Raw genomic sequence first — 22,333 nt, 5'->3', positions numbered from 1 at the left:
AGAATGAGAAAGCGAAGACTCCTGCTCAGACTGGGATCAATAAAAGCTTTTCCAACGGGGGAGGATGACCTTGTTTATAAGACGGACTGGGCGAGGACTCGGAGATCGGATGTTGATCCAAGTTCGCCGTATGCATGCAGGTGGATACTTAAGCTTAAGCCCGTCACCCGGTTTGTTGACGATGACATGCCGAATCTAAGAATATTTCTTCCAGAACAGGTGAGTGGACATGACGCCGTCCAATGGCTGTCCCCCAAGGGGCCAACTTCTTCGTATTTTTGCATGGGCACTCCGTCGGGAGGAGTGTCTCGACGTCACACACAAGGACATTGCCGCTGCCAAGACTGGCGGCTGTGCTGGCCTTCCCCCCTGACGCTATGTCGAATACGAGGATCACCTGGTAGCGAGGTCAGCGAAGGCGGCCCTTTCTGCGGATGACTAAACCCCCGATTCAAGCTTTTATCCAACTTTATGTACCGCGATCCTGGGGTAATGTGACATGGGATGATATTTACTACGAGTCAATGGCCCAAGGCGGTCTGGAGACCAGCTCACCTTGTGATCTCTATTCAATACGGGATTATTCCTGCACGCTCTATTTCTTTTGAGGTTTTAGTGTTTTTCGGGGTTGAGTGGACGGACAACTAAGACACACCGCTGACCGGGAGCACCGGTGCTGTGCTTACAGCACAGGCCCGGAATGAAATGGCATTGGAAGCGAGATTCAAGCAACAATCCTGGAAACTTGTAGGTGACACTTGCGCGAATACGGCACGCACAGGGTCCAGCGTGCACATTGTGGCGTTTTACGTCAGGTTGTGGATGACCAGGCCCGATGTCGCTTCGAGGTTGTTAATTAAATACATTCAATGCGACATGCATATCCGAATTGCTAGAGCGCATGGGTGTGTGAGTGGCCGCTTCTATAATCACACATGCCACCACCGGAATTTTGCGATCCTAGACAAACAGGAAAAGGAGAAGCTATCAAGACTCTGATTGGAACATTAAAAAGCCACCACTAATTGCTTTCCAAGTGCCTAACTAAATAACCACCGCCTGTAAGGCTTGACATTCACAGGCAAATCATAGCTCCATGAAGGTACTCAAGACGAAGTGAAAAGGGCAAAAAAACGAGTCGCCCTAACTGTCACACAATAACGAGAGTCATATGATGCTATGCCACGAGATTTTCTCTCAATGAACGCTCCTGGATCCCCTCAGGATGAGCCTACTGAGGTCGCAGGAAGACGCATGATGCCCCTGGGAGCTACGAGTTGACAATTCTTTCCGATAGCCACCAAGCTTGCCAGAATTGACTAAGAGGACACTGCGGCCCTGAGGATGGAAGAGGCTTGAATGATTGATGATCCTTGAGAGAAAGAAAGCCATATTGGGCGGAAGGGAAGAGCAGTCGAAGGAATCTCATCTCGTCAGCACATCAATACAACACCGGGGCCGGGTCCCAGCATATATTTCCATTGGAGCGTCGTCGGGATGGAACAAGGCAATGTTTCCCTCGAGCTCTCGCCCCGAATACAGAATTTCTTTTCTTCCAGACGCCAATCCGGACTAAACCCAGATCCAACTCTACGGTGGTGAATATAAAAGGTGAGGACGCTATCGGTACCTATCCTTCTTTTTGGGTTGCACCATCGATGATGTCTATTAGCAACATCAGTCAGATCACATTCGCATATCAGAAATTCGTGGAGTCTATCTTTTCTTTTCATTCATCTATGACTCTCTGTCTTTTCTGTCAAAACGCAACCAGCTTCCGTGATTCGTGGTCGACTGACGAGCGGTTAATGTATCGCGCTGCACCTGAATTATCTGTATGAATCTCAAAACGCAACCAGCTTCCGTGATCCGTGGTCGAATGACAGGTGGTTAATGTATCGCGCTGTGAAGCATGTCGCACTTCGGCCTCGTCTCGCCTCCATGTTCTGGTCAGTAATGCACTGTAGATCACCAATCAGACTGGGTACCATCGTTAGCCCAACCGCCTGAGGCATCCCAATCGCCGGGCGAGCCACGTCGTTATCGAAGCCTGATCCAGCAACATCATTGTCGAAACCAGAGTTAGTACCCTCCTGAGGCTCAGGCTGGTCACACTTGACTTTGGTGTGGCCAAACTTGTTGCACCTGGAGCACTTGACCTTGCTGTAGTCCCTCGGCTTCTCCGGGTTCGTGCTCATGTGGCCGAACTCTTGACAGTTGAAGCACTGCATGCTCTTCTCGTTATTGCAGTCCTTGCTCATATGACCCTTCTCATGGCAGTTGTAGCATTCTACCTGTGTCTTGCCGGTGCCAGACGTGGTGGTTTTGCCAGATCCACTAGAGAAGTCATTGCCGTAAGACGTGGTGAATCCACCGGCGCCTCATTAAACATTTTATGTAGGAACTATGCCTTCCGCGGCATCCGTCCAAGCTTTCAGGCCAGAGGGCTTGCTGGTTGACTGTGCGGAATTCTTGGACTGTAGTGAGTGCTTATCGAGTTCTAGACCAGTGTTGATCGTCGAATTCAGAGCCGGCTTCTTTGACTTGCCTGCTAAGTAAGCTTCCAAAGCAGCAACAGCCCTGGCGCTGTCACCGACAGCCTTCTCGTAGACAGCAAGAGCCTCGTCTCGCGCTGCAACGGCCTCGTCCCGCGCCGTCAGAAGTCTCCTCTCCTCCTCATCATCACTTGTGCCGGCGTCTTGAACCGCCTCCTGTTGGGGTCCGTAGTGCCCCACGCGCTTCTTCGTGACAAAGTACTTGTGGATGCTCGCTAGGTGTATATGGTCCTTATCAGCAAGAGCTCTGCTAGGGATCTGGTAGTCTACAGCACCGATGTCGCCCACGAGCGCCAGGAAAGACTTTTGGCGGGTCATGGAAACACATAGTCGTTGAGGGTCCTTCGTGAATCCAGGTCCAGTCTCCTTGTTTGTCGCAAAGACAAACACGACGTAAGGCCGCTCTTGGCCTTGAACTGCGTCGGCCGTTGTAACCATCACATGATCAGGAATGGACTTCCGCAGCTCAAGGATCTCTGCTCTGTATGCTCCAATGACCATGATGTCGGCAGGCTTGACTTCACAAGAGATTAATTTCTGTACGATGTACAAGGCTGCTTTGGTCTGCTTGGGGCTGAATCTCGATTTGCCGACAAAGTCGCATGTGGAATCCGGAACATTGATGAACATCGGAATGATGTGGCCCTCGGGACTGGGCTGAAGGGCGGCAAAGTCTGCGACGAATGACTCCTCAACACGCTGCGCTTCTGGATGGTTTTCCGGCCGCTGACTGTCAGGAGACTCGACTTTCTTCGACTTGGTGTAAAATATTTCGTACACTGGGTCGAATTGTCCATCGATTGCCCGGTACTGTACATTCAGCTGGAAAACAGGGTACCCTGCGCGCTTGACCATATCGAGAGTGGATGTGGTCATGTACTCGCTGAATATGTGCTTGCGGTAATCAAGCATAAACGGTCCGAACTGCGAGTTGTCTCCAGAAACGATGAAACGTTGAGAAAGACCACGGTATCCAGTGAAGATCTGAGGACAGGAGGTCGCACCAGCTTCTTCGTTCTGGCAAAGGTCTGCTTGTCGAACGAATGTCTCGTACATCTTGGTTCCAATGGTCGCGGTGGTGCCAATGAGGATGTTCACATGTGGAAGGATATTCGGGATGATCGCCTTGATTGCAGCCTTTGCAGTCTTTCCCTTCGGTTCGAGGCTCACTGTGAAGTTGGAACACTGTCCTGTTGGAAACATAACCTCCACTGTGTTCTGGTCCATGTTTCCTTCCTTCCGTGGGTCCTTGTTGGCATCATCCCATGTCAATTCTCCAGCAACAAAGCTTCGCAGCTTTTGGAAGGCTTCGTCGTCCGCTGACTTAATTGCATTGGCCAACTCGATGAGCTCTGCCTTCGAAAAATCCGGAAGGCGGTGAGGGCCAGCTCCAAGAAGCTGAAGAACCAGCTCACATAGAGTATTCGGGCGCGTGGGATCAGGGCTAGACCTGTACTGTCCCTTGATAATGCGCACCATTTCCGAAATTTCGGCGTGTTGGTCGGTGGTCGTGCGGAGCACCAATGGCAGATGCACAGCAGGCTCAGAGGTGTTCATGTCGTTCTCCTTGTTGATGTCTACAACTGATGATACCAGTTGACGAGTGACGTTGAGGTTCAGTGCATCTAGGGCGGCATGCTGTCCAGCGATAACCGTGATCTTGTAGTCTTGGTAAAGCAGGCAAAGGAGCGCATCGATAGCAGCTGTAACTGTGGTCTTCCCGGCTCCTGGAAATGCTTCAATGCACAGCACTCCATCTGGCAGAGCCTTGATGGCAGACCCTACGAGCTCACTGTAGGCGCCGAGCTTGCCAATGGTGCTTGCAATGATCTTGGTGGTCAGACCAGCCCCAGCAGATCTCTTTGAACCTTCCAGTAGAAGGTTGACCATAGGACGCTGGTAAGGGGGCGGAATTTCGCAAACGGCTTGGCGTTCGAGATCAAATCTGTATTCCCTGGTACCACGTCCACACAACATGTTCCTGGTTTTCGCTTTGGATATCTCTTGTGAGGCCCACTCAAAGTACTTCGACAAGTTGCTGATCTTGTCTTGGTTGTACGGTACCTCGTCAAGGTGCTGGGAAAAGCTTGCGATGAAGCGCTTTGTTTGAGCTGTTTTGTCTGGGAATTGAAGCCAAAGAACCACCTAGGTCTCTCCGTCTGCCTCAACACGATCTGACAACTCATCAGCAGCACCGATTGTCTCATCATCGACTTTCCTGGGGTACATTTGAGCAACAATGTCGCAATTCGAAGGCAGGTCGATTCCTGCGGGGGGGTTCTCTAGGATTGTGGCAGGATATGGCTCCCGTTCTTCGAATTCTGGCTTCCTTTCGCCCGATTTGGGACCCCAGGGTAGAGGCTCGAGCCTGTGAACGTCGACCTTCTGGCCACTCTTGTTGACCACAGCCATCAGCTTTCTGAAATCCTCATTCTAGAGGCGGTGCACATCAGTATGTACTCTAGCTGGCAAGAAAAGAAAGGAAAAGAAAAGAAAAAGAAAAAGGAGAAGAACGCGGCAGCCTTATTTACCTTGGGCAGTTCCAATGCAGCAATGAGTCTTCCATCGTCCGCGCGGAAAAGCTGAGATTGGCATTTCTTCTTGGCCAGCTCCTCAATGTCTTGCTGTAAAGGAAGTGTCTCTGCGCCCATGCCGAGAACATTGGCGGCGCGGTAATGCGTCCAATCAGTGACTGCCCGAGGGCGGATAGGCTGTTGATCGACTTTCAGATAGAGCTCGTCGGCGACTTGTTCCAGGTGCTCGCGATCGTACATGTGCCTGGAGACTGGCAGTCAATATCTGATTGATTGGGCAGGGTACAGGTGTTAATTTTGGCTTACATGCTGCGGACGCCAAAAGGCCGCTCTGCATCAATTGGAGCTGCTTCCAAGCTCTGCTTTATAGCATTGGTCAAATCTGGGAGACGGGGACTGGGAAAGTACGCAATGATGAAGCGTGCAGATAGTATCTTTGACAAGGACACAACACCATCAAAAGGCTCATCGCTGTGGACAAGGCCATAATTGGGGCCCTTGGCGACAAACGGAGGGTACGTTGCACAGCCCATCTTAGCTTCGTTGAGTTGGATAACGATTGCCATCAAGTCACCACCTTGTTTGCTTGTGTCAGCACTGAATAGCGCAAGCAATGCACATGGAACTGAGGACATGCCTTTGTTTTGTACGTCAGCGACTGACTGGGGCAGATACTCGGAAGGGATGGTGGCAAGCTTCTTGAAGTCGCCGCCATCTGTGGAGTCTGAAAGTTTAGCAGGAATGAGTTTCGCCTCCTTGACTAGCACAGACAGGCACAATCTGTAGGCCGTGGTGGCTTGATTGTTGGCCTGGGCGTCGAAATGGGTGCCAGTGTAAGGGCTGTCAAGTTCGCCATGATCGATGGAGATCAAGACTCCGACGTGAGGGGCGTGGTCGGGGCCAGTTTGGTTGACAAACAGCTGCGTCTTGAGATTGTCGGGGAAGAAATATTCGCTGCCAGCCTTGAGCTGCTTTCCTCCAAACAGCAACACGTTCTCCTCGTCGTCAATAACACCGATTAGTGCGGGTACAGTCATGAAATTCTTGACCTTACCGTGCCGCGACATCTTGGGCTGGCCGAGGCTGCAAGCTGATGAGGTCAAGATGGGGTTTGGGAAAGCTTTTCGTGGCCAGGACGGGACTGTCTGCGACAATCGCGCAAGAGGAGAGGAGTCTTGGTGGACCGTTAGTTGAAAGGGAATTGAAGAGGATGATAGGTAATAAGGTAAGAGGAAGGGATTGGCAATGATAAAAAAAACACATGCCTTTCGCTGTTCTTGGAAAAAGTCTTGGGTTTTAAGATGGCCTCGAGGAGAAAAGTTGCGGTGATAGTAGTAACAATTGGGTGAGAAAAAGTGGGCGGGGGTCAGTTTCGTTTGTGGAAGCTGTGCAAAGTTCCTGGGCAGACCAAACAAACAAACAAACAAACACTCAGCCGTGTCTCCAAGGATAGGAAAAAAAAGAACGTCGTGATGCAACAGTGAGACGAGGCGTGAGCCTGGTTTCTATTGCGATGCGACGGCAAGACGTGGCGTGACTCGTGAGCTTTGGGATGCCAACCGCGATGCGGACGACTTGGTATTCTCAGAAAAAAATCTCGGTATCTTCATGGTGTTGAAACAAACAAAACTACTCATGGGTGTGTGTGCCCACAGCGTGGGCTGGCGCGGGTGAAGAGAAGGAGAGAGTTTCGGGCAGTCGTCCACAGGCCAGAAAGGTTTTAAATACTTAACTCGAATATGGTTTGCAGCTTGGAACGACCCACTTCGATTCGAGGGTCGAAGCCCCCCATAGGTCAGTGTGTCCATTCAACTACAGACAATACAATGCCATGGTGAAAACATGGGCTGAAAAGGGTCATGTCTTGAACAGCAAGCTCTGCTGGACATGATGGTCGTCACAATGGGAGTATTTACAATTATGAGCAAAATAAGGAGCCAGAAATCACCGTCGATTGTATTCATGAGTGACCTAAGCTTAGAATCGGCGCTCTGAGAGAAGCACTCGTCAGAAGCCCTAGCTGCTTTCGTGTTTACCATGAACGCCGCTATTCCCAAGAACTGTCCCGCTCAGCACCGCATAGTGCTCGGCTCGGGACTGTTTCTACGTCGCTCCTTACTGGTATGCTCAAACAACTGACATCCTAGCTGGCAAATGGATCGCAGCAGTTCAGACACGGCAGCACTTTCAATGTTGGCGTGGGCATCGAGGGTGGCAAGTGTGGCTAGGCAAACGGCAAGCGCTGTGCTTCTTGGCAAGAATCATGGTCATGGCATCGTACAGTGATAATGTCTATCAAGGTGATTCCATTATATAAACGGGGCGTTTTCATGAGAAGTGTTTTGTACTTTCGACGTACTAAGGATCCAACTCCGCTTACATGTCCATTTTCGCTGCGGGCATCGACAGCCATGAGAGATCAGGCGTCGTGCGGAATTATCAGGCTATGCCTCTATTGCTTGACCTGTGGGACCAGCTTCTTGAGATCGGCTTCAGACAGGGCCCAGCCATTCTGTACTTCAAAGATGAAACCGAGCTTTGACTGCCCAGTCTGGTTCTCAACTTGGTTGTGAATGCCGGCGACAGTCTCGCTGGCATGGGCGTTTGAGGGCTGGCATCGTGGATTGATTTCTCAAGATCATGCTTTGCCCAGCTGTTCTTGTCCTTCAGCATTAAGCAGAGGGTCGCAAGTCCAATCTTGTGTCCATCTTCGCTGCGAGCGGCCTCGAGAGCGCCGATGACTTGTGCGCTGGTAGGGTTCGTTTCGGTAGACTGCGCCATCTTTCGAAACCAACCTGTCCTAACTCCTCGTGTCTTTGTCTATGTGGTCCTGCGGTGGCGACGCGGCGAGGTAGCAACGAGGCGATGGGCTGGCATTTACAGCGCAGGTCAGTATTGATGCGTAGGTGCAATGACACCGGAGCAGTGCGGCTTGAGGATCGTAGTGTAGCTTTCGTTCATTGAATTTAATGTGCTGGGGTGGCCGGTGATACCGGCTCTGACTCTGTCTGAGATTCACAATCTGTACGTTGACTGCCCTTGGGAAAGGCAATCCCCACGTTGTCAACTTCGGACCGAGAATGGCGGTGGGACACACGTAATGTAGGAAATCAGGTAGAGTGAGCTGACGATGTCGACCGTTAATTGGCAATGTTCTGAAATCCAGCTCGCTAAACAAGCGCCTGCAGGAAAAGAAGTCTAGCTACTAATCATACACCCATCAAGGCCTGGCTCTTCCAGGCAGTCAACTCTTTTTACCGCACTTCCTTCTTGTTCCCAGCGCCTCCTCACATGCGTGTCATGCAGAAAGAAAATAAAATTTTAGTGTCGTCGCTTCAAGTCTGCCGTCGCTTCAGAGACTCCATGCCACTGTCGAATACGCGAGACAGCCTGGCCCCATGTCTCCGCGCCATCCAGCCAGGAATCTTTGTATCCCTTCCATGAGGCTGGTGAAAGCTTATGCTCCTCTTGATCCCTGCCGCACAAGCCTTCGCACCTGGCTCGAAACGCCAAGCCGATCCGAAAGCCTGGTGGTTGATAAAGCCGAGCTAGGTCATTTCATGGAGAAAGTCTGGCCATCGTATCGTCGAAGGCGGATCACGGCCTTTGCCAGCGGAGAACATCGCACTGTCAAAAATTCTCCATGCTCGCGAGTCGATATGGAAGACAGGCTTGTTCTGCTGTGCCGCATCCACTTCAACCTGCTTCTTGTCTGAGACGTTTGGCTTATTCTCAGAACTGATGGTCTCGTCTTCTGACTCCTTTCGAGAACGAGACTTCTGTTTGGAGCGCTGAGCCATATTTTGGGTTGGCGTCTCCCTTTCCTCGCCAAAGTTGAGATTGACTTCACACGATCTGGTGTTGATGGGAGCCATGGCAGTACTGGGAGCGGTCTCTGTCCAATTCTGTGTCCTAGCAGATTCTCCTTTGACGGCCAAAGCGACTTCCACGTAACAACAGTGTGATTTGAACAGAACTTTTTGACGTGCTCGTCAACACCATCCCAAAACTTGTCCAGGTTGGCCTCGGAGGCCTGCATGGTGGCATTTCTGGCTTTGTTCCGTGGCTTGTCTATCGGGGACTCCAAATTGTCGAGGCTGTGATGGGCTGTGTGGCCGAGACGCACGAATTTCTCATCTTGTGCGGGATTTGTAAGGTGTGCGAGCTCCTTGCTGGCCCAGAGATCAAATAGAACATTGACAGTATCCGCCTCTTCAATCCTGCTAGTTTCCGGGACTCGGTGGAAAAAGATGGTAGGTGCGTATGCACGGCACTGGACCAACAGTTCTGCCCAGAGTGCAAGATCAGCCACTGCTCTGTGCACATCTGCATTCACGTGCATGACTTGGGTGTCGTCGCTTTCGAGCATCCGCCGTAACTCAATGATCAGCGTGGCAGGGTCGATCCCGTCCACTTTTTGCAGTCGCTCCCTCTAGAGCGAAGCGGATTGTCAGACTGTGGTACTGTCCTGCCGTTTGAGGCTCACTTGTCCCCTCGTCACAATTATCACTGAGACAGTCTAGGCCTTTTTCTGGACTCTGTCCAGATCAATGTGCTGTTCGAGAGAGGGGGGCTCATCTGTACAACGAGAGTGTCAATTTTGACCAAATAAATGACAGACACAACAAGGCAAAACGCTTTACGTACCCGAGCCTTCCATCCCGCAGGACGAGCTTTTGTTTGAACCTCTTTTAAAATCTGCCACCGTGGAGGCCTTCAAGCAGAAACTCAAAGGGGAACTCTCATAGTTCCAGATCTCATCGTGTGGTAGGCTGCGTGGCCGTGGTCGCGGCCAAATATGCGGAACAGCTTAGACCAAAGCCCGACATGCAGCAGTTTCGCCTCTTCTGGCAATTTTCCGTTGGAGAAGTGTCTGTCGTAGTCGTATGCAATTGTCGCGCTGTTTTGAGTGGCAACGGAGGAACCAAGATGATGAGATTGGGGGTAGGTATCGTCAGAAGGTCGAAGTTAGGGAAGGTCTGGAACTAGGTTGGGTCTAGTGGCAGCCTTGCGTCAACGGAGATCAAACGACAAACTCAGCAAAATTTGCGCGGGCCTTGACTTTTGACAGCCTCGAGGAAGGCAAAGAGCAAATGCGACGGTTCGAACTGACCTTGTGATTGACTGGCAAAGTCTCTGCTGGTCGGTGCTTCTGGGAATGCTGAAGATAAATGTGCGTGATTCCCGGAAGGTAGAGAGTCTGTGGGTGTTGTATTTTGTTCGGCGAAGTACAGTGCCAAAATTACAGGTCGCTTGTGGGGAGGAAGCAAGCGGAAAGGGCAAGTGTCGACACCAAAATTGTGTGTTTGGCTGATGAGGATTTCATTTGAAGATGCAGTTCGAAAGAAGGGAAGAAGAGGTGAACAGGTACCCAGGCAGTCCGGAAGTGATGCAACCACAGATGCGTTGTTTTGCTGCTGAGAGAAACTGCAGGGTGACGAAGCAGTTTTGTGGTGGTGAGGAAGAAGAGAGCAGGAGAGAGAGAAGTGGAAGGTGGGAGAAAGAGAGAGGTGGGAGGAAGAGATAGAGAGAGAGAAAAGATTTCCAGGGCAAGATGGCAGAGATGACAGCTTTTATGAGTGAGTGAGAACTAGCTTTTGCAGACCACAAGCTGCCTTCACCAGGTAGTGGAAAAGAACGGGATGAAAAGCAGTGACTGGGATGCCAACAGCCAGTAGGACTTGCTGGACAAGCTTGGAAACAGAGGACATGGGCCCGAAAATGCCAACTTGTTTTCATCTGAAGAAAAGGCCCATTCAAGGGCTCAATTGGCGGTTTTCAATGGTGCTCGCTTAATTGAGTGGGCAGGTGTCAAATACCAGTGTCTGATCTTCTAGCCCACACATCAGATGGATCGAGCGAGAAGCTGCAACCTCAAGGTCCCGCCAGAGGAGGGCTGTGCGCCCGATTCTGCACATTTTCTCAAATATGAATGATGAACCAGGAAACCCGAAGATTGCAACGGCACCCTGAGAATCACAGTAGGCTAATGAGGTCCCGAACGAGGCCCAGAAACACACAAGATAGAAAGATATGCTCGACCAGGTAGGCACTCAACGTCGTGCGTCGCACAGCGGTATAGCTTTTGACTCGCCAGCACAGATACCGCAGGAATTGTACAACGACTTTAAAGACCCGAAAAGGCATTAGAAATTATTGTAAATGAATGGTAGACAGGATAAGCCTGGAATGCTGAAGAGATATGGAGAGGAGATGGGCATGGAAATAAGACAAGAGGTCGGGTCAGTAGCCCTTAATGACACCAAGTATCACTTCATGAACACCACCTGGCGCTTCCCCAATACAAATCGGTAAACGATGGAACACACGAAATGGAACCTTGAGTGCTCAAGATTCTGTCTCGTTGCAGTGAACATTGTACCACCAGCAGTTGGTGGCGGGCAGGTATTCTGTCGTCCATCTTCAGGGACCCCAGGACGACGCGACAAAGCCACCAGTATCTACCTCGAAGTATGCATAGGCAAATCCAGGGATGCTATTTCAAATTTAACTTCTGTATTTCATTGGCGGTCGGAGAAGCAGGCAGACGGCAATTGCAAGGAGCAAATCTACCATGCTACTCCCATACGATGCTGCCCGAGGGGGCCGTGGTAGCCTGCCACAACATGACTCCAATCCATAAAGATAAGCCCAGAGGCTGGAAACCAAATGTGCCCTCTGAAAAGCACTCTAACATTTGTCAATTCATTTGACGCTGTCTTGACCAAACGAAATATCAACATTGAGGTGATCTGTCGGTGCTCAAGAGTTTTATTTCGGACTGGGCAACGCCGCTTCGCAAGGTATGACACAGAACAGATAGTCATTGACAGAGAGATACAAAGAGGAAGCAACAACTGTCTTACGGACGGAAAAAAAATCATCTCCAAGGAGAGCGGCAGAGCCCTGGACCGGCCACTGGCAAGCATACATCTTGTTGAGCATCAAGTGACTCGAAAGGCATCGCTAGACGTGGACGGGAGGGAGCATTGCGCGTACCTGATTGCACTCGATTCATCTTGCTGGAGCCAGCTTGGAGCTCCACTGGGAAGCTGGAACAGGAAGTGTACACAGCTGCTCCCACTTGCACCCAGCCCCCTAGAGTCGTGCCTTCCCAGGTACCTACCATCCACCCCTCAACATCAAGGACGCACCTTCTCCCTGCCCTTTTCTCAACCCAACGCCTCGAATGAAGTTCCACGACACCAGCTGGCATCGCCAGCTATCACCCTTTCCCCGCCCGTCGCTCTCACATCTGGTCATCATCAACGGCCATCTTCACCAGCTTGTTACTTCCAAGGTTGTTTGTTGTTCTCGCCTTCTTCCTTGACTTTCTCAACCTATAGCTCAAATGACCTTCAGCAATCCCAGCTAGCATTGCTAGCTAACACTTTCTTTTCACCCTTCTCTCTCACGTTTCTCTCTCACGTCTGGCCTCGTTGACGGCCTCATTCACCAACTTGGTACTCATTTGTTGTTCTTGGGACGCTCCGCGCTTTGCAATTGTGAAGATGCGAGTTCCTACAACATGACAGCATTGCTGCCAATCCCTCCAAGACAGACATACACACGCGTGCGCACACAACCTTGCCTGTTTCAGAAATCTTTGCCTGCCAATTCCCCTGGCATAGTCAAGCAGTTCCATTCATCACTTCAGAGCCCACCAACCTCAACAAACAAGGCTGATATCGCTAGCCTGTACCCATTGTTCAGGTATGTTGAAGCGATTGCAACATCTTGCCCACAAAAGAAATCAACTTTGACCAAGCACCAGTTTATTGCCACCAAAAGAGCTCGCCATTACGCCACTGAGACTTCAGTACTGCCGGGAAACCTCCCTTGTCAAGCCGAATATCCGAGCAGCCTCCTCCTGTGCTCGTTTCGGCACACCTTTCCGCCGGCGTACAAGACTGTCCCTTGCGTGAGGCATTCATCGACGAACGCGATCCTATGGGCCAATATCATTACGTTGAAGCACGGAACGAAAGAAAGCGCTATCTCTAGTAAGTAAGGCCATTGCTTCTGCTCGCGAAAATGAGTCCGTCTAATATGTGTATAGGAATGTTCCAGTCGTCGACTGGACCTCCATTTTGGAATGCACAACAATAGCCTGTACGCGGAACCTGAAGAAACCATACAAGAAGCGGAGGCTGCCCGGTGCAAATCTGAGGATCGTTGGGAAGCGCTGGTGGGGAACTGGTCATCATCACCATATGCTTTCTGTCAGTTTGTCTTCGAAACTCCAGAAAGTGTGCCGACTTCCCCAAACTCAAACAGCAATCAATGGCCCCGCGATCCTTCTTCCTAGCATTGTTCAATGCCACGCCTCAGACCTCTGCTGCCCTCCCCTCCGGCGCCCCAAAATTGACAACTTCTCAAACTTCTTCTAAGCCTCTCGGTAGACCGAATACCGACTCAAACCCGCCGACCAAAATCATACGAATAGGGCTTACGCAAACAGAGTTGCAGTCCTTCTCCACCCCATTCTCTTGTCACCAAACGCCAGAACCAAGACACAAGGAAGATCGAATTTCCTCGACTATTCGGGTCGAAGGCCTCCCAGGATCCTTGGCTCGCTATCCCAGCTTTGCAAGAGGAGGTGCACCCGGAACTGGCACCTGAAAGTCTGACCAAAAGGTATGGAAGCAAAACTCCACCGAGAATGTTTCGGCAGAGGACGTGGAAATCAGCTTTACAACAGTGCACGTACGTCAAGGTTTTCAATGTACGGTTCTATTTCAACGAACTATGTACAGCTGGTGAAGAAACGTCGTGGCGATGAACACGAACGAGTAGTACTACACGATCCCGTCATCCAAATCGCTGAGAAGAACACCTGAACTTGCGACATCTGCACAAGAGACTATTTACATGATTTCACTGAGTCCCTCCATTCCACCCTTAAAACCTCACCAAAGGGAGGTTCGTGGCAGTAGCACAAGCATTGCCATTGCGTGCACAGAGTGTCGACACGCTGACAAGAGTGACGGTGGACGGCACACATGCACTGGCGACGTTGCCTTGATTAGTTGGCTTGGGCGCCTCCTGAGTCACAGTCGTGGCCTGGCTCAGGGTCAGGGTGTATGTCGAGACGATACCGGCGCTGCCTGTCAAAGTCAGGGTCTGCGTGTCCTTGGCAACGACCTCGCTCGCCGTGAACGTGCTTGTCAGGACGCTAGTCTCCGAGCCAGAGCCCACGGTGACATAGACCGTTGAGACTTGCGGCGGGGCAGTCGTTTCTGGAGTTTGCACAGCGGCTGCCGTGGAAATGGTGGAAGTGAGAACTTGATCGCCAAGGGTGACAGTAAGGATTGTCTCGACGGGGATCTGCGAAGTGACTGTCTCGTATATGGTCGAAACAACATTTGACACAACTTCCGAGGCTGAGGCGCTGGCCGAAGGCTGCACCACCGAAGTATGAACGCTGGTCGACTCGATAACGGTGCTAGACTCCTGAGCTACACCCGAAACCGTGATGGTAACCACACTTGGGACTTGCACGATGCTGGTGCTGAGGACAGTGGTTTGGAGCGTCTCGGCCCCTGGGGTCTCAGCTGCTTGGGTTGTAGGAACAGCCACAACCGTTGTCACCGTTTGTGAAACTTCCAAAGAACTGGTAGACGTCCTCTCGAAGCCATCGCCCAGAGTGATTGTTATGACAGACACGACGGGTGACACAGACACAAGAACTGCCGTGGACGACGATACAGCGACGGCGTCGACAGATGATGAGGCCGATGCCACTGGGAGAACGGTGGTAATTGTCTGCGGCTGCTCAACAATCTTCGTAGAGGTGCTCTCAACGCCATCGCCAAGCGTCACCGTGACGTATGAAACAATAGGCGTGGCTGTTGTCAGGACGGATGTTTGGGATACGACAGCGGTCTGGACGCTAGAGGCACCTGGAATGAAGAAAGATGCGGAACCGCTGACTGGAAGGGCATTAGTACGCTAACCATACGCATCGAGGGAGTATCCAAAGTATATCGGAGGAAAGTCCACTTACCAGTAGTAGTCACCACAGCAGAGCTCAAGCTGGCACCAACTTGTGATGACACAGCAGAGGCCTCAGCAACGGGGCATACAGTGGTCGTTTCGCCGACAATACTGGTTACAATGACTGGTTGAACGGCAGAGCTTCCCAGGGACGAGATGGCAGCGGAGACTTCCTGGGTGTTGGTGGCAGCTGGGCAGTTTGTGACGGTAGGGGCACAAGAAATGACAGTGTGAAGCTAGACGAATAGCACTGGGTCAGCAAGAACTTGCACATACAACAACAGAGGGCTTCAGCAGCGACTCACGTGTGTGACCTGAACAGTCAAAGTCGTCTGCTCACCGACAGGGGTGGGTGTGGTTTCAGGGGCACCTGTTATAGCGGCAACCGAGGAGAGCGAAGCAAGTTCAGATGAGGCAAGCGTGCTTGTCAGAACTGTCGTAGAGATAGGGACAATCTCTGTGGCGATGGAGCTTCCAGCCGGGCAGTTCGTAATGCTGGCGGCGCAAGATGTGACCGTGTACAGGTTAGTGGCGTACACGGTGGAAGTCACTTCCTGAACGGCAGGAATGGAGGAGTTTCCGATGGGGAATGGCTTCACTCCGGTGCTGTTTGAAGGAGGCTGAGGCACATTCGTTCCCAGAGTCGTTCCGTTGCTCTGAGGGGGCGGGCTTGTCTCGGGCGAAGCGCTCTCTTGGGGAGGAACGGCAGAGCCAGAGGGGACGTCAGCAGCAGACTCGGATGGGAGAACAGGAGAAATTCCAGAAGAGCTGGCGGCCTCTCCGGATGGCAGAGGACCGTTGCCAGCCCCAGATTCCGAAGGGCGTGAGGCGTCAGTCGGGAGGGAACCCGGGAGAAAACCCGAGCTGGTCGACGACGCCGTGAGGGTTGTACCAGTGATTCCACCTGTCGCAGCAACAGAAATGACGCTGGAGGACACTGATTCAGCGGCTGTCACGGGGCAAATAGTCGTGGCGAGCTGCACAACGTCCGTGACGAGCACGGTAGACACCTGCTCGGGCGCTGTGGAGGCCAGTTCGGAGAGGGATGAAGAATCGGCCGGGCAGTTGGTAACGGTCGGGGCACAGCTGATGACTGTTCGAACTTGGGTCGACAGCACGGTCAGAGTGGTCAGCTGCTCAGAGGCGGGCGTGGGCACCGTGCCGTTGGCGGCCAGAGGAGCAGCGCTGCTTTGAGGGTTGGACGCGATGCCAGTTTGCGAAGGGCTTGCGATGGCAGAAGAAAGAGGTACGACTGTAGCAGTGACAGTCTCCTCAAGGTCCGGGTCGCAAGTATCGTCGTCCTCAGCTAAGAGGGTGGCATCTGCTGCGTCCGGAAGGGCAGCTCCGACGGCCACGCGGGAGAAGAGCAGGAGAGAGGCGAGAGCCCCAGCTGATTGGAAACGCATGATGGACAAGTGGTTTTCTTCTTGTGGTTTTGGTTGGATCAATGATCAGTGAACGTCAATGGATTGAGATCAGTAAGTCTGTATCCCGATCAAGGGTTGAATGAAGGTGTGGAAAAAGAATGAACTGGGTGAGCTAGCACCTGTGGAAAGAATGAATAACCCGCCGGGTTTGTGGATGAAGCAAAAGAGAACGTGAGAAGAAGACACTGTCGACGAAGATGCCAAAGCCGAGATAGTATCCGGAAACCTGGGGAGGCCCGCTGTCCTTATAGATTCCGGGCGGCGGTGTCATCGCGAGGAAGAATCCATCAGGAGAAGTGAGTCCAGGCCAGCCCACTCGAGCTGGCGCGACATGCAGCCCTAGACGCCCATGATCCACCGTCAACACGGAGTGAAATGCCCTCCAGGGCTGGTTCGGCTATACGGAGGCATTCGATGGTGAAGATTGTTTCGAAACACTATCGAGTGCTTGACGCCGCAAATGAGCTGATGTGGACATGTGTGGTCGAGGAGGCTCAGGCTCAGTCTCTGCTTCTGGCCTGCTTCCGGCCGTGTGGTCCAGACGGAGGTTTTCCAACCCCTGCAGCACATCCTGGACGTCCGCCTGTCGGCGTTACGCCGTTGGTCGAAGTTGCCCAGGAGCCGCACCGAGCCGTCTCCACCTATCGTCGATCCCGCCGCGCTTTGGCATTAGACGCCCCCAGCCGACGGCCCTTCATTGCGGGAGTACAGGGGGCTGCTGACGTTTCACGATTCCAATAAATCGTTTTCTTTCCCTTTTCGTCCTGTTGTGCACCCACTTTGCACCTGGCAGCGGGCACCATGGCGAGGCTATGAGTTCACATGTAGCATGTCAGAGAGCAGTCATCGTACTGTGTGCAGACTTCAGAGGAGCTGCCGGCATCTGCTCCGCGGTCCTTACTTGATGAACGACGGCTCTCGAAGTTCGAGAGGACGCCTCCCTCTTGTGATCCTAGTCTGCCTTCACTGCACCGACTTGCTCTGCACGCTTGCCCAATCATACGGCCGAGTCGGAGACATATGCAGCCCTCGGCGCTAGACACGCGGCCCCGGACATACTGTAGGCTAGGCCAGCCGTGAGATATTCTCTAATCCAGCAGCCTGTCTACATCCCAGAGGTTAGCTTCTGCAAGTGTTCTAACTTTAGCAGAGCTGGCCTGTGCCTCGGTCCCGGCTTTTGAGGATTTGTTCTTGTCTTCAAAAGGAGATGCCTCGGAGTAGGGTTTCAGGGATAACCCTCGTATCACGATCTCCGGGAATTAAGGGCAATGCCAAGAGTACGAAACAATGCCATCGTCGAATCGATGAGCTCCAGAAGAAACATTGAACCCTCGTCTGTCCCCCTTTCATACTTATGCTTTTAGGCTTAAGTCTGCCGAGTCTTCACGCCAGAGTTGCAGATATAGATATTGCTTGCGTTGTCCCTGAGAGTTGAGGGGCAAATGCACCGAAGTGGATCGCAATGGTTGAGATTCCCAGATATGGTTTACGGTGGTGGGATGAACGGGGCAGCAACAAAAAGGGAGGCCGAGTCGCATCAGGGGTGGTAAGGAGTTCATCTGATGTTGGCTCACAGATGGATCATATGTTGTCTACTTGAATTCGCTGAGCTTACATCAGGGCCAATGTCATTCCAATGTCATTCCAATATACGTATCTCAGCTTTCTGTAACGTGGCTATGAGGTATCGGGTAATGATCCATCTGATGTTCCTGCTGGTTATTAAAATCAGCTCTGACGGTATGTCTACAAGCCATTGTTTTATACATGTTCCCTGTTTCTTGGAATACCCACTAATTCCACGCATGCATCCCTCATCCCCTGGACTTCATTGAGCTATGTACCTCCTGGCACCCCAGAAAACTTCAATGACCCAATCAAGTCCTGCTTACTGACCACTGCACACAGTAGCGATTTTGATAATAATATGAATCGCACATAGATCACGCTTGTGAGGTATTCTGGCACCAAGGTCATCTTCTTTGGGAAGGCCACTGCCATTGACTCGTGCTGATCACTCCTTTTTAATTGAGCTTCGTCGCCGTAGGGCCTATCGCTGACCGCCGGTCTTCTCTCTGTTAGCTCAATTGCTCGGATGAGTTGGCTCAGGAGGTAGTGTCAAAGCACTATGTGTAGCCAAAAGGTCGGCCCCAAGAAATGGGGCTCAGGGGCGGAGGGGTTCCGCTGCATCTTGGCTCTGTTTGGACCCGGATAATGTCCGCATCCCACAGAATCAAGGGATCTAGGGCATTGTCAAGATTACCCTTTTCAGACTCTTGTGACAAGGGGGCCAAATAGTGATCCAAGAAGAGGATGTGATCGATGTTGGACTTTTACCACAATAACGAGGGTGAATTCTCGTCATGCAAACTGTAATGCACACGCTTGGTCACAAGTAATGAAAATCTTGTGTTATTCACAGGAGATAATTAGTCTTATACATAAGTTATACGAGGACTCTGTTTCGGAAGAGGTTCGAAGTCGTCATACACAATAGGTGCCAAGGAGAAGGCATCTTGGATAGCTGGATGGCTGGCTCGCGAGATTGATAATCCCGTCTCGACCACTGGTACAACACTGTGCCTTAAGATTGCCATTTCTACGGATGAACCACACTAGTCAAGTAAACCAAACCGGCATTCTACCTCAATCATCATTCCAAGAGTGTTAACTCACCGTCTCAGCCTTTCGCCTCGGAGAGTGACTACCTCGACAAATCAGCGGTCCTGGTTCTTTGCTATACAGATCTGAGATTGATTAATATTTCCCTCGGTTGAGCGCGTGGTCAGGATCGGCGTTCCAAGAAGGATTGGCTCGGCGCTAAAGTAGGGAAGAACCTTGTGTTGAGACACTTTGCCCGTGCACAAGGATCTAAGATCGGGAGCAGCCGTGATCTGCGCTGTCAAGGCTTAAGCTCCAAGACTATTGATTCTACGAAAGTTGCAACGTACCTAACATTGAAAGGGTGTAGTTCAGGCCACGATCTGATCAGGTAGCACATAAAAAATGGCCCTTATCCACTTGTACTGCAGTGTCGTCAGGAGTTTACATGTCGATCACCAAATCGTTATGCACGTCAAGGTGAGTGGAGTGAGATAGATCAGCGCGTTGGAACGCCGCTCAAGGTCCTGGAGAGCAAGACTGGACCTATGATTCCATTCGAGAATGGACAGTAGGAGCTCAAATAATTGGAAGCAATGGGTTTGAAATAACCACTGGAAGTAGTGCTCGTTTGTGTCGAAAATGCCGATGAGTTTATTTATACTGCAATTTACGGCTCACATGGTACTCGAGACCAGCGAAATGAAATTATATGGAGTCGTAGCTTCTGAACGACCTAGGTCTGTGTAAAATAAATGTGATGAAGACGAAAAGTGATACGCATGCCACGATTATACAAGTTCTTCTCAATGTCCTCAAGGAAAGTGTACCAGCTTTGCCGAACGGCTTTTCATGACAACATCTACCAACTACGCCAGGATTTTCAGCGCGAGAAAACCTTTATGCCTGAATGGATCATGGTGACTTTTGAGTGATGCTCAGGAAGGGAAAGCAAAGTACGGACTGTACGAGACCAGGTCCGTCTCAGTAGATGCTGTAGATCCACTGGGCCATTCTGGAATCTACGCGAGAGTGTACTGGAGGTCCTATGGTAGTAATTATCCTCAAAATACAGGGGCACAGGCATGTGTAGGTATATATATCCTAACAGCGCCCGCATATCGGCATAGGAGCCCAAAGAACATTCAATAACCGTGCACGTGTAGGTGGCATCTCTGCACATGTGGGCAGAACATTACAGACGAGTTACATGAGAATCAACAAAACGTTCTAATCACTGGGTAGATATCGTTAGGTCCCATCTCACCGGAAGGCAACGTGACCATATCGTACACTTCGAGCTGGTCGAGTCACTGATGGCCCCTTGACCACGGCTTTCTCTTGATACGGAAGGGGAGTCACTGATTCCAAAATTGAGTTAAATTCTTGAAAGCTATCGTGATAAATCCTGTCGAATTCCTAAAAGCTGATTGAATCCCTGGTATTCCGGGGTCACCCACAAGCACAGGCAGAAGACCCCGTACGACGAAACATACCAATCGAGGTCATCGCAGACTGTGTCAACAACACTCCTATAACCATCTCGATGGCCAGCTCCGGAGACAGTCCGGACACCTCCAATGTCTGGGCCATGGCAGACAAGAACACGGGCCCGGGAGAACAAATTTATCCCTATGACCCACCGAGGCTGACCGTCAACCTGTCTCTGGCCCCAGAGCGGCGTTACGACCAAGTCACAGCGTACATGAAGCAGCGTCTGGACCTCCGACAGGAATTCAATAATATCCTCGACGAAACCGTCGGGCCGTCTATCGCTGCTGCGCTAAGAATAACAGCCCATCTCCTCATGAGGCGACTCCACTCGGACGAGGAGGACGCCGAGCTCAGGGGCATATCCAAGGCTACTGGGATCCCACACTCAATCCTCGTGATGATCAACGTGTTTTTGGATATGGCTATGGGGTGCACAAGCGGCGGGGCGCGTGTGAGCGTTCCTGCAGACAAGGAGGCCCATGGCTCGAGCGGCTGCCCCGAGGGCACATCAGCCGGTGACGGTGACCGGAGCACCACAAGCATGCTTCATTTCCGCACACTCGACTGGTGTGACGGTCCCCTCCGGAAGATGATCATCGAGCTCGACTTTGTCGCCTCTGAAGGCGGCCCTGTCGTGGCGAGGACTTTGACTTACTACGGGTACGTGGGTGTCTTGACGGGCGTGAGGCCCGGGTTGAGTGTGAGCCTTAATTCGAGGGTGTTGCATGACCGCAGCACCCTGCGAAAGCGGTTCAGGTATCGGGGTCATCAGTTGTTGGCCTGTATTGGTCGGAGACCTGGCATCTCGAGTCAATTGCGCAGCTTGCTCTTCGACAATGAGTCACTCGGTGCTGAGACTGCCACCCCACCAAAGTGTGGCGATTCCAAAGGAGACTCACCGAAAAGGATTCATGGCAGCGGAGAAAAGGACGCAGAGATAAGTAATATTCTGCAAAAGCTCCAGGCTGCACCCTCTACAGCTGCATACCTGGTCCTGTGCACCCCCACGCGCGTCTATAGCATTGAGCAAGACCACCGTTCCGCGACCTGGACGAGTTCCGACAACATCCTCGTCGCTTGCAACCATGACGTGGCGGAAGAGGCATCTCCCAGAAACGACCCCGAGGCGGGACAACCGAAACAGGAAACCAGGTCGTTCCTCAATGTGCTCCCAGGCTTCCCCCATCGCATTGGCTGGATCATCGACCAATCCATGGAGCGGAAACAGAGTATCATGGCCGTGCGAGAAGGCATAATGGACGCAAGACGGCGCAACAATGCTGGAGAACACGATCAGCAGGATCGTCACTCGCACTGCCGCTGTGGCGTTCGCGAGGACGAGCAGGACAAGACCATGACCCATGAGGACCTGCTAACTATGGTCAAAACCGGCCCCATAAGCAATGAAGGGACACACTTTGCGGTGGTCATGGATCCTTCGGCTGGAGAAATTGTCTGGCGAAAGGCGTATGCGGAAAATTAGAAACAGGTGGTGAAGAAGGATGCTTAAGATTGAGGTGGACAGCGGTGGGCAGGAAACCACACATACGGCAAGTTTTCAGTCTTATTATAGGGCAGGAGGAGGGCATATTTTGAAAGTGCGAACATGGTTTGGCAAAATGCCGGGTCTGATGGAGTGATTGCATGTGGCTAGGAGCTAGCTATAAGTGCCTCTGTCCGTTCCCAGGGCACGACATCCTAATTAAAATGCAAATAGATACAGAAA

The 22,333-nt window shown here is 51.7% G+C and overlaps 5 protein-coding genes across 5 annotated transcripts; 1 reads left to right on the top strand and 4 right to left on the bottom strand.

The window, feature by feature from the left end:
* Nucleotides 1–1,844: 1,844 nt before the first annotated feature.
* On the bottom strand, nucleotides 1,845–6,156 carry J7T55_005026 (uncharacterized protein; the record flags this gene model as incomplete). The annotated part of the gene is made up of 5 exons (XM_053144384.1): nucleotides 1,845–2,337; nucleotides 2,479–4,666; nucleotides 4,727–4,988; nucleotides 5,087–5,333; nucleotides 5,396–6,156. 5 exons carry the CDS (start codon nucleotides 6,154–6,156, stop codon nucleotides 1,845–1,847), a joined length of 3,951 nt encoding a protein of 1,316 aa, XP_052992750.1.
* A 1,372-nt stretch (nucleotides 6,157–7,528) lies between these two features.
* On the bottom strand, nucleotides 7,529–7,870 carry J7T55_005025 (uncharacterized protein; the record flags this gene model as incomplete). Its single annotated transcript, XM_053144383.1, has 1 exon — nucleotides 7,529–7,870. The coding sequence occupies one exon, from the start codon at nucleotides 7,868–7,870 to the stop codon at nucleotides 7,529–7,531; it is 342 nt and encodes a 113-aa protein (XP_052992749.1).
* A 767-nt stretch (nucleotides 7,871–8,637) lies between these two features.
* On the bottom strand, nucleotides 8,638–10,415 carry J7T55_005024 (uncharacterized protein; the record flags this gene model as incomplete). The annotated part of the gene is made up of 5 exons (XM_053144382.1): nucleotides 8,638–9,032; nucleotides 9,089–9,521; nucleotides 9,830–9,989; nucleotides 10,203–10,250; nucleotides 10,336–10,415. The coding sequence occupies 5 exons, from the start codon at nucleotides 10,413–10,415 to the stop codon at nucleotides 8,638–8,640; spliced, it is 1,116 nt and encodes a 371-aa protein (XP_052992748.1).
* Nucleotides 10,416–13,990: 3,575 nt separating this feature from the next.
* On the bottom strand, nucleotides 13,991–16,491 carry J7T55_005023 (uncharacterized protein; the record flags this gene model as incomplete). The annotated part of the gene is made up of 3 exons (XM_053144381.1): nucleotides 13,991–15,021; nucleotides 15,096–15,321; nucleotides 15,391–16,491. 3 exons carry the CDS (start codon nucleotides 16,489–16,491, stop codon nucleotides 13,991–13,993), a joined length of 2,358 nt encoding a protein of 785 aa, XP_052992747.1.
* Nucleotides 16,492–20,659: 4,168 nt separating this feature from the next.
* Nucleotides 20,660–22,090, top strand: J7T55_005022 (uncharacterized protein; the record flags this gene model as incomplete). The annotated part of the gene is made up of 1 exon (XM_053144379.1): nucleotides 20,660–22,090. The coding sequence occupies one exon, from the start codon at nucleotides 20,660–20,662 to the stop codon at nucleotides 22,088–22,090; it is 1,431 nt and encodes a 476-aa protein (XP_052992746.1).
* Nucleotides 22,091–22,333: the final 243 nt, after the last annotated feature.

This window comes from Diaporthe amygdali (genome assembly GCF_026229845.1).
Source record: "Diaporthe amygdali strain CAA958 chromosome Unknown NODE_17_length_903054_cov_64_435670, whole genome shotgun sequence".
Lineage (NCBI taxonomy): Eukaryota > Fungi > Ascomycota > Sordariomycetes > Diaporthales > Diaporthaceae > Diaporthe > Diaporthe amygdali.
The sequence above is the reverse complement of the archived record's forward strand: the minus strand, read 5'-3'. Positions and strand labels throughout refer to the sequence as shown.